General features: G+C 34.6%; 4 protein-coding genes across 4 annotated transcripts; all 4 read right to left on the bottom strand.

Moving 5' to 3' along the window:
• LOC141607318 (nascent polypeptide-associated complex subunit alpha-like protein 4) lies at positions 1 to 1,244 on the bottom strand. The gene is made up of 2 exons (XM_074426673.1): positions 1,035 to 1,244; positions 1 to 640 (listed from the first exon to the last, which is right to left on the bottom strand). Exons 1-2 carry the CDS (start codon positions 1,167 to 1,169, stop codon positions 50 to 52), a joined length of 726 nt encoding a protein of 241 aa, XP_074282774.1. The 5' UTR covers positions 1,170 to 1,244; the 3' UTR covers positions 1 to 49.
• Positions 1,245 to 2,208: 964 nt separating this feature from the next.
• On the bottom strand, positions 2,209 to 4,753 carry LOC141607316 (glutathione S-transferase U8-like). The gene is made up of 2 exons (XM_074426671.1): positions 4,247 to 4,753; positions 2,209 to 2,738 (listed from the first exon to the last, which is right to left on the bottom strand). Exons 1-2 carry the CDS (start codon positions 4,556 to 4,558, stop codon positions 2,391 to 2,393), a joined length of 660 nt encoding a protein of 219 aa, XP_074282772.1. The 5' UTR covers positions 4,559 to 4,753; the 3' UTR covers positions 2,209 to 2,390.
• A 1,435-nt stretch (positions 4,754 to 6,188) lies between these two features.
• Positions 6,189 to 7,728, bottom strand: LOC141607314 (nascent polypeptide-associated complex subunit alpha-like protein 2). The gene is made up of 3 exons (XM_074426670.1): positions 7,440 to 7,728; positions 6,585 to 6,685; positions 6,189 to 6,476 (listed from the first exon to the last, which is right to left on the bottom strand). Exons 1-3 carry the CDS (start codon positions 7,513 to 7,515, stop codon positions 6,228 to 6,230), a joined length of 426 nt encoding a protein of 141 aa, XP_074282771.1. The 5' UTR covers positions 7,516 to 7,728; the 3' UTR covers positions 6,189 to 6,227.
• A 4,690-nt stretch (positions 7,729 to 12,418) lies between these two features.
• Positions 12,419 to 13,927, bottom strand: LOC141607317 (nascent polypeptide-associated complex subunit alpha-like protein 2). The gene is made up of 4 exons (XM_074426672.1): positions 13,832 to 13,927; positions 13,626 to 13,671; positions 12,896 to 13,014; positions 12,419 to 12,806 (listed from the first exon to the last, which is right to left on the bottom strand). Exons 1-4 carry the CDS (start codon positions 13,871 to 13,873, stop codon positions 12,570 to 12,572), a joined length of 444 nt encoding a protein of 147 aa, XP_074282773.1. The 5' UTR covers positions 13,874 to 13,927; the 3' UTR covers positions 12,419 to 12,569.
• Positions 13,928 to 16,697: the final 2,770 nt, after the last annotated feature.

Raw genomic sequence — 16,697 nt, 5'->3', positions numbered from 1 at the left:
AGAGGGTAAAATCCTTGACCATAAAGAAAGAGGCAGGAGACAAGGCAAGCTAACAAGTGAGATTTAATATGGCACTATTAACGTCACCATTACAAGCCTTAATCGCCATAGACGCCTTGATACGTGAGACGCTAGCAAGCGCCATGACCTTTTCAACGTCGCGATCATCTACTTCTTTTTTCGTCAATAAAAGAATATTCATTAGGGCATTAAAACAGTCACCATCATTAGCCACAAGTGCCTTAACGGCCGTGCGCCTTGAAACTCCACCTCTTTTCATGACCGTCTCAATCTCGTCAGGATCAAATTCGTCCGGTTCTCCAATATCGACGTCTTCTACTTTCTTTGCTAAATAAATGAGATTCATTATGGCATTAAACGGGTCACCGTTATTAGCCTCTAGTGCCTTAAGGGCCTTTCTCCTTGAGACTCTAGTTTGTGCCATGACCATCTCAATATCGTCAGGATCAAATATTACTGTTTCATTGACCTCGGCTTTCTTTTCGTTTGGTATATTAGCGGTTGCAGATGATGATTCAGGCTCAGATCTCGGCTCCTCGATCTTTACCTCTCCGAATATGACATAACTCTCTGAATCTGGACTCTTGAACACTTCAGGTTTCGAGATGAATGACAATTCCTGTAGCAACGGGCAAATTAAATTTAGAAATTAAATTAGCAAGAGGAGTAGAGAGAGAAAAAAGATTTACTACCTCGTACTTAATGACTTTTTGAATTTTTTTTTTATCTTTTTAAGTTCTAGAGTTTATAAATTAAATTTTAGTTTTTTGATGTCAAAAATTTAATATTTTTGAGTTTATATATAATTTTTTTGAGTTATAATATAACTTTTTGAGATTAATGTTTAAATAAATGAATTCAAACACTTTATAATAAAACTCAAAAAATTTAAATTAAAACTCAAAGCTTTTATCTTAATGCTTAAAAACTATATCATGTACTACTTCAGAGATATAATCCACTTACTGGAGTAGAAGATGCACTCTTTTAATAGGAAAAACAATGAATCTTACATTTTCGGCTCTCTCAATGATTATACGGTTAACATCTTTGACGGGTTTCACACCGCGTCTCAACATGTCCATGCGGATCTCCTCCATACTCGTGCTTTGTTGTTGAACGTCATTCCCTGAACCTAAATCAACCATAAGAAACAACACGAAAAATAAAGACTTGAACAACAGCAATAACAACAACAAAAATTATAGTACGGTGATTGAGACGAAGGGAATATACGTATAAGAAATTAGAAGACACTGCCACATATTACTTGTAACAAAAGCTCGGAGTATTAAAATTAAAATTCCAATTAATTGAGGACAGAAAAATTAAAACAGAAAAAAAAAATTGAAGAAGTGAAATTATGAGAAAGTTACCTAGGGCAAGATACTGCTCTTGCTCATCAACACGGCCTGACATGGTTGTTAGCTTTTTAGTTTTAAGGTGTTTTAGAAAAACAGTATTATTATTATAGATGAAGAATTATTAGGTGATTTGTTATTTTGTATGGATTAATCCATGATGTATGTATATATAGTATATACACATCGGGTTACAGGTTACTTAATAGGATTAGGAAATAGACGATGTAATAGGATTAGGAAATAGACGATGTAATAGGATTAGGAAATACTAAAACTTTGGAGAGACGATTGTGTAATTGAAAATTTTGTGATGAACTTATGGTATAACTAGAAGTTACCATGAAATTGTTTCCATAATAGCGTTGGACTCCTTATGGGTAATGCGATGCTTGTTCGATGTAATAGATACGAACATAGATAAAAATTATCAACCTTAATTTTTCTTGAATCTTAATTCTAATTTTACTTGGTTGTAAAATCATTTTTTTTACTTTAAATTAATTATTACATTTTTCTTGAATCTTAATTCTAATTGTACTTGGTTGTAAAATCATTTTTTTTACTTTAAATTAATTATTACATTTGGATTGGTTAAGTTTAAGTTCTTTTAGTATGATTTTCACACGATTCAGACCATGTTGCGAAGCAAATTGCAAATAATGGAGTTACAACAGTTGTAAGCAAGACTTGCTGGATTAGATTAGAAATTTTCACAATTGATAGACCAACCAAAAATCCAAATCGAAAAAAACTTGTTGTAGCATTCTCCTCCAACTGAAAGACGATCCTACATACATAGTAGACACAATGTAAAACTTAAAAGTTGAACCAGATCAACCAAAAACCGAACTTATTAGAACATTTTCATCAGAAGGACAGCCTTACATTACTTAGTAGACGCAAAATACTTCCTACTTCGTATTACACAGTCAGGACCAAACTCAAAAACCCAAATCGTAAAGATCTTATTACAACGTTGTTGTCCTATCGAAGGACGGTCCTACATTACTTAGTAGACGCAAAATGGGTCCTAAAAGCGGCCACAAGTTCATCTTTCTTGGGCAAAATATTTTTCATATAGTCCAGGCCCACTAGCCCATCAGTCCAAGAGTAGATGCTTGGATAAGTGTCCCTATTTAAGCCCACTTCCTTGCCAAGAACTTCTTGCATAATTGGAGCCCAATAGCCTACAATTAAGCCCACTATGTCAAGATACCCAACTTTCTTTCCTTCAATTGAGTCTTTTGCCTTGACCTTGTTCTCAAGTATTTTGAGGACCTTATGTACTTCTTCTTGGGCTTTTTCTTTGTTATCTTCTTGGCCCATTAATGCACCCCACACTGTAGTACATACCTGCATTTACCGTAAAATCGATCAGGTTCAAATCCCCCACCCACCCTTGGATACTGCAAAGTGCAAACTGCAATGCTTTGACTGACTGCCTTTGAGTCTATCAACGCGATTACTTATTAACGAAAATTTTAATCCTTTTTTCTTTTACATACTTTTAATTAGTAAATCATTTTCCTACTCATTTTCGTGTCACTCTGAACCGAATCCTAGACCATTAAATGGTATTTACTTAATTTTGATAGGCAAATATTTCGATTTAAAATACGAGTATTAAACTAATGTTTTCTCACAATACATTAGCAAATACTCCCTCTATACCACACCAATGATAACATTGAGAATCTTGGCACTATTCATGGTCGTAGGGAATCTTCGATATTATTTTTAATCTATAAGACAAAATATTGTCATGTGAGATCTTGTTTGATTTATCGCCATGAATGCTATAAGAATATCAAATTTTTATAATTTTTAATAATGTGTAACTAAAGATATTCACGTTGCAAAACGTGTCTCGACAAGTGTGAAAAAGTCAATGTTACCATTGATCTGGTATGAAGGGGGTAATCATTAAGATTATTCGTAGTAGAGTGTAGAGTTGATCAAATGCGGGCTTAGATCGGATGTAGGGCTCAAGTTATACTTTTGGCCCACGGACAAGCAGATTGGTGAGTTTGGCCTTTATATTTTTCTCAAAATGTCTTATTTATAGCCGCTTATTTGATGGACGAGATAAAGCTCAATGGACAGAACGACTCATAAACAGCTATAATAAGTACGACAAAAACTCCATCATAGCACCAATACCATCGTAATCGAAATTACCTACTTTCCAGCTACACAATTATCAAGGATTAAAATAAAACGTATTCACGGAAATTTGTCTATTTGACCCTACACAAATTCTCATTGAAGACATGACATATCCGTCACAAGCTGAAGACGGATACCATTTTACCTCACAATGTACCAACTTTTTCTCTCTCTGCAACACTATTCATGTGGTCCCCTTTCTCCACTAACCCATTTTGTTACCATTTTAACTCACAAAATATCCGCCACAAATGGTAACCCGTCACAAGGGAGATCAATTGTTGACCCTATAATGTACTTTGACTCTACGAGTGATAACTGATATATATTCAAAAATCTACCTAGTATAAAAATCAAGTCTTTTTAAGATTTTTTATTGGCTGATGGATTTTATAAATTTGGCTAACATGACGCTATCTCATTTTTCTTCTAATTAATCCTATTTAGATGTTGATTTTTAAGTACTCAAATCTTAATTCTTAAATTCAGTAATTAGTGATTCTATTAGAGATTTTATACACTGATAAATGATTAATATCGACCCGTGTTTTTTTTTCACGAATTTAACACTAGTATATATATATATATATATAGAGTAAAAGATGTAATATGCTAGAAAAAATAGACCAAAAAAAAAATGTAAAAAATAGAATAAAGGGAGCAATTAATTTGACTCCAATAATTTAAAACAATACCTTATCATCAATAAACTTAGCCCAAAACCGAGCTTGAGCTCGATCATAAGGGTCACTAGGCAAGAGCGGGTAGTTATCCTTCCAAGTCTCGTCGATATACTCTAGGATCACCAGTGATTCGGAGACGGACTTCCCGTTATGAACAAGAACAGGGATCTTCTTATGAACGGGGTTATACATGAGTAATTCGTCACTCTTGTTACTCAAATCTACGTCTATGACTTCATACTCAATTCCCTTGAGTTTTAATGCAATCTCCACTCTCCAACTAAATGGACTACGCCATGCTCTATACAATTTCACTTCTCCCATTTTATATTATCTGCCGGTCGATTGTTATTAGGAAATAAGATCGCATATAAGTGTAATTTTTTTATTACTTGGTAGATGATTATTGATGTTTGTGGGGTGTTGTTATATATTCCCAAGTTAGGACGTCAATTGTTTAGTTTAATATTGGAACAATATTAAAAAATGACAACTTGGGTCATTTTTAATTACTTGTTGGAGGAATATTAAATAGTTAAAAACAAATAAGTTAAATGTTAATTTGGTCTTATCTACACCAAGTATTAAGCTAATTTGTTAACGAATAAGTTAAATGTTATTTTGGTCTTATCTACAATTCTACACCAAGTATTAAGCTAATTTGTTATCGGTCACCCATTGAGTTGAACCAAAATCAGGTCACAATCAAGTGGTGTTAGTCCAGTGGTAGTCGGGTTAAACCTTGAAACTTGCAGAAATGCAGGAGTTGAGAGATCCCGGGTTCGACTACCAGCTGGGGCGATGATCACTTGGCCACTACTGCAGCCCCCGAAGAGGGTGGCTTACATGGTCCATGTGGTGGTGCGGGAATGCATGGGCCCGGGGGATTCAACCCCCTCATCATAAAAAAAAAAAAAATCAGGTCACGAGTCAAGTTGAGTGAGTTTGTGTTAGATTCGCGTTGGAACTATGGATGGCGATGGATCTTGGACCCTACCCAACAAGATTCTACCCTAATGGGTAGGATATGAAGGGCTCAGCAAAATTATACGATACGGATTTATTACACGTATCCGATACGCTATACGAATTTAATTATACGGATTTCCGGATATCCGATACGAATTTCCGGATATACGATACGGTTCATTAAAAACCGTATCGGATAAGGATCGGCAAAATATGAAACTGGATATACGGTATTCGATACGTTTGTCTTTATTCTAGAATAAACTATTAAAATATATACATAAATCACAAAATATCCAATATGTTGGTGACTAAATCTTATTGAGTTGGTTCATCTATCATGGTATCAGAGCCAGTGTGACCGAAGGTCACGGGTTCAAATCCTGGAAACCTCAAAACTCCTCAAAAACTCGAAGTGGAATTCCAGCACACGGTACGGGGGAGCCGGCGCACAACCAACCACTCTTCAAGCCCAATGAGCATTTGAGTGAGGGAGCGTAATAGGAATATTTATAATAGTTGAACCATCACCTTAAGGTTTTGGTTGAGTTGGTTCATCTATCATAAATAATCCTATTATAAATATTCCTATTAACTAACTAGTGAGCCCATTTTAGTATTACTTTGGTTGATTGACATTTTGCAACACTGATAAGCTTTTTTTTTAATGTGCTGGAATTTGAACCCACATTGTTACCCAGATTAGTAGGGTATGCATATGGGTCTAGTTATTTTGGACCCATCGGATATGGGTAGGATATTTGATTGGGTCTTATAGAACCCACGGTGTTTGTAATAAAAGTGGATGTTATTTATTGTTGTTAAGATTTTTGATCGGCTTGAGGAATAAACCGGAAGAAATAAAAGATTTTGACGTGAATCTAGCTTACTGATAAAATAATAATATACCATTGTGTCTAGGGATAAACGTAGTTTAAAATACGGGAAAAATGAACTTAAAAATGCAGATTCCATCTTCTATTATTCTTTTTGTTATGTTTTTAAAAGTAAAATTATTGACAAATTATTGACTAGTGAGTTCTACTATTGCATAAACAAGGTCACCATCAAAAGCCTTAAGTGCCTTAACAGCCTTACTCCTACAAACTCCAACTTGCTCCATGACCAACTCAATGTCGCGATCATCTACTCCTGTTTCATCTACCTCTTCGTCCTCCTCCTCCTCCTTTGTTACATTATTGGCAGCTTCCGATGTGACATTAGTCTCGGTCTTGAACACATAAGGTTTCCTGACGAACGCGTACACCATTTCCTGGAATACAGGCCAGGCAGGGCAATTTAATCAAAAAGTGGGAAAAAAGAGTACAAAGCGTTAACAACAAGCACGATAAATAGTCGATAACAAATGAATTTTTCTTACATTTCCGGTCCTACGCACAAAGGCTAAGGTAGACTGGGGAACATCTTTGACGGAGCAGATCTCCTCCACACTCTTGCTTTGCCGGAACTCATTTTCAGAGCCTAAATTAAGCAAGAAAAATTAAGACTCGAACATCATAATTCATATGTTAAAATTCAACTTGATATACGGCTAGTCGCCACTTCGAACGACTATCACAATATCTTATATATAAGGGTTTTTCTAATATATGTCTGCACGCGCTAGGGTTCTATTTTGAGTCTTTCTAGGAATCTAGGTTATTCTGCATTGGTCTTAGTCCTAATAGTTTACATATCATAACAATCTGAATCTATCTAAACTCTTAAATCTTGAATCTCCTCAATATCAATAATTCGCTCCTCCTTTTGTGAGGTTGACATAACTAACCTACTGTTAGTGAATAACCCACGTAATAAATTAGTGTGTTCTTTACGTTTCTCTTTGTCTTTATTGCTTATTTGCTTGTGTCATAAGCGTAAACTAATTATACTATAATACTCCCTCCGTCCCGGTCAATTGTTGTCCTTTCGTTTTGGCACAAAGACCAAGGAAAGAGGAGAGGGCCAGTAACTAAATGACAAGTGGAACAAATTGAATGAGAATGATCAAATTACTCATCAAGTTCATTCTTAAAATAGAAAGGACAACAAATGACTGAGACACCCCAAAATGGAAAAGGACAACAAATGACCGGGACAGAGGGAGTAACTAATAAGACATTATTAGAAGACGCTACTACATTACTTGTGACAAAAAAATACAATTAATTGAGGAAATAAAAATTAAAACTGGAAAATAAAAATAGAAAAAGTGGAATTATGTGAAAGTTATTACCTTGGGCAAGACACTTATTCACATCCATAGCTGGAATTTGTTTCTGCTCTTGCTCAACTACAATACGGCTTGACATGGAAATATTATTATTATATAGATGAAGATTAAATTTGGAGAATTGTTATGTGATTTGTATGGATTAATCCACGATGTATATATATACACATCGGGTTACTTATACTTTAATAGGATTCGGAAACAGAAATAGACGATGTAATAGGATTAGGAAATACAATAGTTTTATTTGAAAGATTTGTGATATAACAAAAGTTGTAGACTTATGATTAGACCTGGCAAAAGTATACCGAACCCGAAAAACCAATCGAAAATACCCGAATCGACACCTGACCGTACACCCGAAAGGTATAACTGAACTTCACCCCGAAATCTGAATTGACCTGAATTGATTCGAAATTGAATCGAATTTGTAATATCTGAAATAGACCTAAAATCAAATGAACCTGAACTGTTTCAACCTGAATTGTTTTAATCCGAACTGATATATACCTGAACCGATTTCAACCCGTACATAGATGACATAAACCCAACATTGAAACCCGAAATGACCCGAATGTACCTAGGTGTCACATATAAGGTATCTTTTTGCACATGAGTGTCACCCATTTGACGTCAATGACTTAATATTATATCGTAGTTATACAAAAAACATTATTTATTACTTTTTAAAAAAAATTATTCGTATTATATCCAATGTTTTGAATAAAGACCTAATCCCTTGACATCCGATCCGATTATGACCTGACTCGAATCTCATATGCTCTGATATTAACCCGATTCGAACTTTATTTGCACCGATATTGACCCAACTAGAATCTGAATCGATCCGAAATATCTACAATCGATTAAAAGTGAAAATTGAATCCAACCTGAGTTGAACCGAACTGAAATCGAAAAAAAAGATAAACCGAAATAACCCGATCCGAAAGAACCCGAACCTAAACTGATTTGATTGACCCGTTTGCCACCTCTACTTATGATATAACTAGGAATGACGATGTAATAGGATTAGGCAAAGGGAGTAATCGTTGCGTAAGGAATAACAAATTAATGTTAACCAGTTTCGTATTATTTGGGGACGAGAATTTATTTTGTTGATGAGATTGCTGCTAGGAACCTTTATGTAAGAGTAAATTATCAATTACACCCACGTCAGATACACATTTTTACATTTACTCCACGTTAATTTTTTTTATTAAATTACACCCAAGTTAATAGCTCAGTTTACAAATTGCACCCAATATCGGAATCCGGCCAAATTTCCGTCAATTTTCAAAATTTCTGGGTAAAATATAAATTTTTGGACGACTTTGCCCTCCTTCATTCCTTTATTAAGCTGATTCTTGTTTCCTCCTTCTTCATTGCCTCTTCATCCTTCTTGTCTCTCTTCCCTAATTTTTTTCCCTTCATTGTGTTCATCATCTCAAGGTAAGTCATTCCACATTGTTTTGTTTTGGTTAATTGTGTTCAATTAAATCAATTTGAAGTCAATAAATATCATTTTCGTTTCAATAAATATCAATTAAATCCAGAATTATAAACTAAGAAATACAAACAAATTTCTAACTTTATTTAATGGCAACAGAAATCTAAAATTAAGCAAATGGTAACAGAAATCTAAAATTAAGCAACAAACAAATTGAACCTAACTAATTAACCTACACATTATCAAAGCAAGAGAAATCAAAAAAATCTATCTACCGGAACAGCAAGTGCCTGACAGTGGAAGAAAGTGGGATTCTTGTAAGAAATAGCGTTTCAAACACTGACAATTCTAAGTATAAATCATGAATTGCATAAATAAAGATGGATGGCAATATAGTTCTTCAACTCACAGTTGCAGCATTGAAAATGCGAGCCCCGTCAATATGAAGCTTCAAACCATGCTTCTTTGCCAGCTCCAACTCTGTCTATGTATTCTACAGACAAACATCGACCACCAGTACAAGGGCAACTTACAGATGATTAGTAAAGTGAATGATGGTGACGGATGATCAATTGGGGTTTATGCGAGAATTTGGGGGAATTTGAAAGGGGGAGATTTTGGGGGAAAATTAGGATGAAATTAGGGCAAATCTGAAATAGGGGATGTAAAATGAAGAGTTGAGGTTGATTCACAGTTAGAGACACGCGGGGGCAATATAGTCATTTCATTTAGTTTTTCACCTGAAAATGGCTTGGGGTGCAATTTGTAAACTGAGCTATTAACTTGGGTGTAATTTAATAAAAAAATTTGACGTGGGAGTAAATGTAAAAATGTGTATTTGACGTGGGTGTAATTGATAATTTACTCTTTATGTAACTATATGTTACCTTCTTTAACTGCTTTTGCATAATTTATTTTGTCATCATGAAGTGTCGGGCTAAATTGGCCGATACACGTTAAGTCTAATCTCTTAAATAGCACTTTCGTCACACATTGATGATCATCGTTCATGATGCCACTGATTTTTATACCTATCAATCTTTTTGTGCTCTCTGGAGAAAGTTCAGGAAAATGGGTTCGCATTACCGGGTGGTACCCAATAAGTATCAAATTTGGCTGCGGTGTGAGTGGTAAGACTTTCATCTCTTAAACAATTGGTCATAGCCCATGGGTTCGATTCCTGACTCTTGCGAATGAAAAGATTACCCCAGCTATCGGTATGGATACTCCTGGTCAACACAAAAAAAAACATGCAATAAGTGGAGACCCCTACAATAATGGATGCATGTGAGAGGGTGACACCCAATCTCGGCGCCACCCGGTAATGCCCTATCATTAAAGCAACAAATTCTGCTTAACTATGCTTTACTGCTTGACAAGCAGCGTAAGAATCCCGTTCATCATGTTCGTTACCTGATTCCCAATCCTGACTTCTGATCTTTGGTAACATTGACTTCCGCATTTCACAAATCGGGTTGGATTCGAATCAATACTGGTTCAGTTAATCCTCATATTTATCTTAAATAACTTTGGATGGGTCATTTCATCTTAAAACAGTCTACAAGTGTATAAATTTTAATGTTAAGTTATTAAGACAATTAAGATAAATGTCAAATTGATCTTATTTGCTGCATTATAAGCTAATTCTTTATCGAGTCATCCAATATGAATTGAGTCAAGATCTGATCGCGGGTTTGGGTTGGGAAAAATAATTGTTGAGTTTATGGATTCAAGTACCTAAGAGGGGGAGGGGGTGAATTAGGTACTATTTAAAAATTTTAACTTCAACTTTATTAATTTAAAGTGAGTTGTAAGAACAAAAGAGATGAGAGAATACTTCGAATAATATTGCAAGATTAAACGAGTATTAAAATGAATGTTTGCTGAAGTATGAAAGTAACAACTGTTCTGACTGTAGCTATTTGTCTCAGTTTATGGAGTACAGACTGCAGACCAAATGTGACAGTATATGAGACTGTTACTTCAAAAGTTAAGCAAAGCAAAACAAACAAAATAAAAAGCAGCGGAATAAAACAAAGAAGATCAAACACGAGATTTTTGAATTGGTTCGGCAAGAACTCAAGTGCCTACGTCCAATCTACTTTTTATTGATTTATTTTAGTGATCTACTCCGACTACTAAAAACCCGTACAATAAAAAGACAACAACCTACTCCGGTTGTGACACAAGTCTAAGAACTACTCCGTTCTAGAACAAGCCAACTCGCAACCTACTCCGGTTGCCAAAGAGTTGAAGACTACTCCGTCCTACACTCTACACACACACTAAGAATGTTATAAGGATCAAGTTTCCACTAACTTATTCTTAAAAAGAATTGAGGTGGACAACTTTACAAGATCAACAATTCATAAGTGAGAGAGTCTAGTATATTAAAGTAACAGTAGCCATGATTGTAACAACTTGAAGACTTTTAAAAGTTTTGCAAAATAAACACTCGGTTTTTAAGCTTTGGAAAAACGATTTGCAAACTTAAGTTAAATCTCAGAAAAAGTCTTGGAGTTTTGAGAGGATGGGGCATGCCTTTTATAGAGAGGATGAGCAAGGGAGTTGTTAGGGTTTTGAGGGTCAAAGACCATCACATGTGATGAGTCTCAACAACTTCCCAAACTTGCACCAAAGAAGGTTTTTATTCAAAAGGCAAAAGAGAGAAAGAGTGTTTTGAAATTATCCAAAAGAGATCATGCATTTTCAGAAAATAAGGAAGGGAAAACAAGTCACATGACAAGCTTTCACCAAAATGGCAAAAAGCAATCTCTATTTTATGAAAGACAAAAGGATCAAATTTGCACAAAGGGGAAACAATTTGAAATGATAATTTATTCAAACCACTTTTTCTAGAAGGTCAAATCCTTGTAAAAATCTGAAAGTTATCTTTCAAAATGTAAGACACGTAAATGACTTTTGAAAGATAAGAAAGTGTTCAAGTGTTACGAATTGAGGCAACAGTCCAGGCTGCTGTTACTTGTGAAAGTATCAGTGGTCTTGACTGTTTCTATTACTCTAAAATACTTTACTTTCTGACTTGTACATTAGATGACGCCTAAGACTCAATACATTAGTCCAAGCTTGATTTAACCATAAATCCTGAAAAGGTAAACTAAGATAGCACACATTAAATGGGCATGTTATCATCAATCAAAGGAACCCAACAATAATGCTAGGTTATCAGTTTAGCCTAGCCTCGAATAAGTTTTAGTTCATCCAATTTTGTGGTTCTGTCAAAATTGGATTACGACAGTTTGAGTCAGGTCACCTTTTGCTAGCTCTACCTACGCATAACCCATGTTACCAAACCCAATAGAACTCTAAGATCAGGGAAGAATGAGCTAAAAGATGCACATTCCATCTTCTATTGCTCCTTCTGTTATGTTACCAGCACGTTTGTCAATGCTCATTTCATTTCGTAAATATCTTTACTTTAAATGTGAAAATTAAAATTTGATATTCTTACCCATTAAGACGAATCAAACAAGATCACTCATAACTATATTTTGTGTTATGCATTGAAAATTGGAAATTATTTGAAGTATTCTCTTTTTTTATAAATAGTGTTCAAAAAGCAAAGGACCACAATTGGGCGGGACACACCAAGTATGATTCAATGAGGGATGATGGTAACAAGATCCCTGATAACTAGAGGTAAAAGATAATGGAGAGAAGCCAAGCTAATCAATGAGTTCCAGTATGGCAGAAACAATGTCACTATCGTGAGCCTTGAGTGCCTTAACGGCCTTGCTCCTACAGACTTTAGCTTGCTCCATGACCAACTTAATGTCTTGAGGATTTATTCCAGTTTCATCGACCTCCTCCTCCTTTGGTACATTATTGGCAGCGCCCAATATGACATAAGTCTCGGAATATGGGCTCTTGAACACATAAGGTTTCGAGATGATAACCGTTTCCTGGAAGACAATCAAGCAGGGCAATTTAATCAAAAAGTGGCAGAAATAGTACATGAAGCGTTTAACAACAAGCACGAAAGAAAGAGTACATTTTCGGTCCTCTCAATGGTTACGCGGGGAACATCTTCGACAGGGAAGATACCAAGGCTCAACATGTCCGAGCAGATCGCCTCCACACTCTTGCTTTGCCGCAACTCACTCCCAGAGCCTAAATTAAGCATATAACAAGCAACAACAAAAATTAAGACTCGAACATCATACGTTGCAATTCAACTTGATATTAACTGGTAAAAGAGAATTTTTTTGATTAATTGGGGTTAATTATCGAAATAATTAGATAAACATGTTTTAAGCGCCTAAAACATTAGGAGGCTTATAACGAATTTTTTGGTTAAATGGGTCCACGTCATCACTTGTATTTTTTTCTTGCTTTGCCGGAACTCACTCCCAGAGCCTAAATTAAGCATATAACAAGCGGCAAGATATTACAAGGATTATAATAGTATGGCTTCTAGACTTCGAGCAGTTGTTATGGTAATAGTTTACGCACCCTTATTCTGTTACTAACCCTAACCATAAATTCGTTGCCACCAAAAAAATGTCGCGCACAAGAATCGAAGTTGGTAATTAGAAAATTGCTTTCAATTTAACATGCAATTTTCAGCAACAAAATCTCAGACCATTCAATTTAGCCATACCCCCATACATATGACGATTTCAGATTAAAATCCCAATTAATTGAAGACGTAAAGACTAAAACTGAAAAGAAAAAACAAGAAAAAAAAAATCAGTATAAAAAAAGTCCAAGGGATTATTTACCTTGGGCAAGATGTTTCTTCGTATCCTTATGAAGGAAATCTTCCAACTAAAGCCCCCAAAAAAATATCACAAATTTTCTATGTTAAACTAAATATTTTACACACCATGAAAAAGGAAAAAAAAATACATAAAAATTATTATTCGTAAAAAATAAAAAGGTAAATAAATGACTAAAACGAAAACAGTATAAAAAAAATCACATGAACCTGAAGATCCCGAAAAGAAATTTGTTCGCGCTCTTGTGCCATGGTTCGCTTTTAGTTTTAGGGTTTTGGAATTAGTACTCGTATTATTTATTAAAGCTTAAATATAGAAAATTTCATGTTTTTTTTTTGTGGATTGAAGGACGTATTTATAGACATTGGGTTACTTGATGCCCAAGGCACGTTTCCTTACGTTAAATAATTGGTAGTTTTTTTAAACCTAATGTAAGATGAGTCGTAAAGACATTACAATATATGAGGAGTCTTTCGCACCAAAAAAAATAAAAAAATATATATGAGGAGGCTTGGTAGATGTCGAGCCTGTCGTGGAGTAGTGAGACAGTAACGGTTGTGAATTGTGGTTGCGTCTTTAATCAATGATGATTTTACTAGTTCTATTTAAAGAAGTATAGAGCTCTTTTAATACGAATCGACTCGATACACAAATAATTTACATTTACAATGAGATAATATGTCTTTTTTGTGCAAAAAAAAAAATGATTCCGTAGAATAATCGACTCGGTGGTTAAGCGAGGCTGAAATTGTGACGGCTAATTGATGAGACAGAGATGATGAATCAATGGTGGGTTGGGACTATTGGTATGCTGGTTATTGTGTGTCATGATCGAGGTGGAAAGAGCACTACATTCGGAAGTGCAACCCCAATAATTGGCCTTTATTTCTACTCCCTCCGTCTCAATCGTTTATTTATCTTTTTTTAATTTTTTATAGTATAAATTAATTGAGACGGAGGAAGTATAATTTTAGAGAAAACGGAGCCTTATGGGGAATAATATAATTTGTTTGATGTGTAGGGTAATTTGTTTAAAATCAGGATTGTAAGATGGGAAATTTTAAAGAGTTGGAGCCCTATACATTGTGAAAAACGTGAAGGAATACAATGCATCTCGACCCAACAGTTTGTAACATTACGATACTAAACTCACTGCTACTTATGTAATTTCTTTCACTCCTGCTTGCTCTTCATTTTTCTACTATATTTACGTCTCTTTTAAACAAAAAACTGACTTTCTATTCTATACTAGGAGAGTGCAATTGTGGCTTCGAACATATTCACTTTAAGATTAAAATATGTCAAAGAACACCCCGTTTGCTTAGATGGGACGAAGTTTTTGCTAATCACAATACATTATGTTTGTATCTTATCTATCTTATTCGACCCTTTTTAAGTTTAAGATAGATATGTTCATCTTAACCAAATAATCATCGGTCCTAAAAACGAATGTGTTACTACTTACTACAATTGAAGCACCGCTGCACTATTGCATCACCACGGCTTTACCATCTTTATATTCATCATATTGTATTGGTATGTCTCTTGAATACTTTAATTCTCATTTATGTACGCTTCAAATGTGCATTTGCAAACTCATTATTTTAGATAATTGTCTACCAACTTCAAGATTAATCTTACGTCTATCACCCATGCATATATCAATAAAGAGGTAAATCTTGGACTTGACTTTGATTCGAAGCAAGCATTTTGGTTTTTTAAAGACCCAAAAATGTGATTATGGTTTTCCAGTTACTATTGGCTAAGATTACGGATACTCTTACAAAATGAATGAACAAATCCAGTCCCTCGGAAATAAGAGCCGTCCATCACAAGCAGTGAAAAGATGTGCTTGATAGTCACATTTGAGAACGATTTGATTTTTGTAACATTACGTCTCAACTTTTCAACTTGGCTGTTAAATTGCCATTTGAACTTCTTCTAAGGAAAAATTGTAATGGCACCACCGGATCATAGGGTGAGCCCTATCATTGTCGTTACGATTAAGATTGCGAACTGGAATTAACCTCTCATGAACTATATTGAAAATAGTTAGAAATAAAAGGCGCTTTTGTTTTGTAATGTCCATTTTGTTTGGGAAAATTTTGAAGCTTTAATAGTTAATCTACTACTCCCTTTATATCAGACCAATGGTAACACTTACCCAATACGATCGTACCACACCAATGGTAACATACTATAAATGGGCTGTTTTTTTCCAATAATACCCCTATATCCTTCTTATATTTACACAAATGCCAAATAGTGGGCCTCTCACCAACCCAACATTTATCCTTATTATATTCATCTTACTTTCCATATTTCGCCCCTGCTTTTACCCTTTTTTTCTTAAAAACCCCATTTTTTACCATGCTACCATTGGTCTGGTATGGAGGGAGTAATATTTATAGAGTTTTTGAATCTCCCTTAGCCTATCTTACAGAGTTTCTTCCTCTCAAGATTGCTTCCGACAAAACAACTATGTAAGGTTAACCGTTGTTGAATGGTGATAAGTATGAACAAGGGAAAAGGCTACACATACACATTGTGTATGAAAAAACCATACACAACCAATGAGATTGTGACACGTGGCAAACATGAGTTAAGTTTAAGTGATTAATTAAGGGTTAGATTAGTAATTTAACATATGTAGTTAAGTTGTTAACATGACTAGTTAACATATTAGAATTGCTTAAAGAACTATATATTAAAAACTAAATGTAAGATTGACGACATCAAGGTGAATGAGTAATAGTTTTTTAGTTTTTTTTTTCAATTTTATTTTTTATTTTGGTATTTGTTGATTTTTTTTTCATCATTTTACCTTTGAAAAAATAACATTCTTTAATTTATCTACTTTGATCTTTATGTTAACATGTCAATGCCCGTATTTTTAGTACACGATCTATCATAAATTATTCATAAAGTAATCTTACTATGTGATTTGATATTTTATAAAGTCTCAATTACCAGAAACACTAAAAACATCACACTAAAAACAAAGTATCCCTTGAAATTCACGGGCCACAAAACTAGTTATTAAATAACAAGTGGAACAAATTGAGTGTGAATGAC

Source organism: Silene latifolia, chromosome 10 (genome assembly GCF_048544455.1).
Source record: "Silene latifolia isolate original U9 population chromosome 10, ASM4854445v1, whole genome shotgun sequence".
NCBI lineage: Eukaryota > Viridiplantae > Streptophyta > Magnoliopsida > Caryophyllales > Caryophyllaceae > Silene > Silene latifolia.
This window is presented reverse-complemented; position numbering and strand designations above follow the sequence as displayed.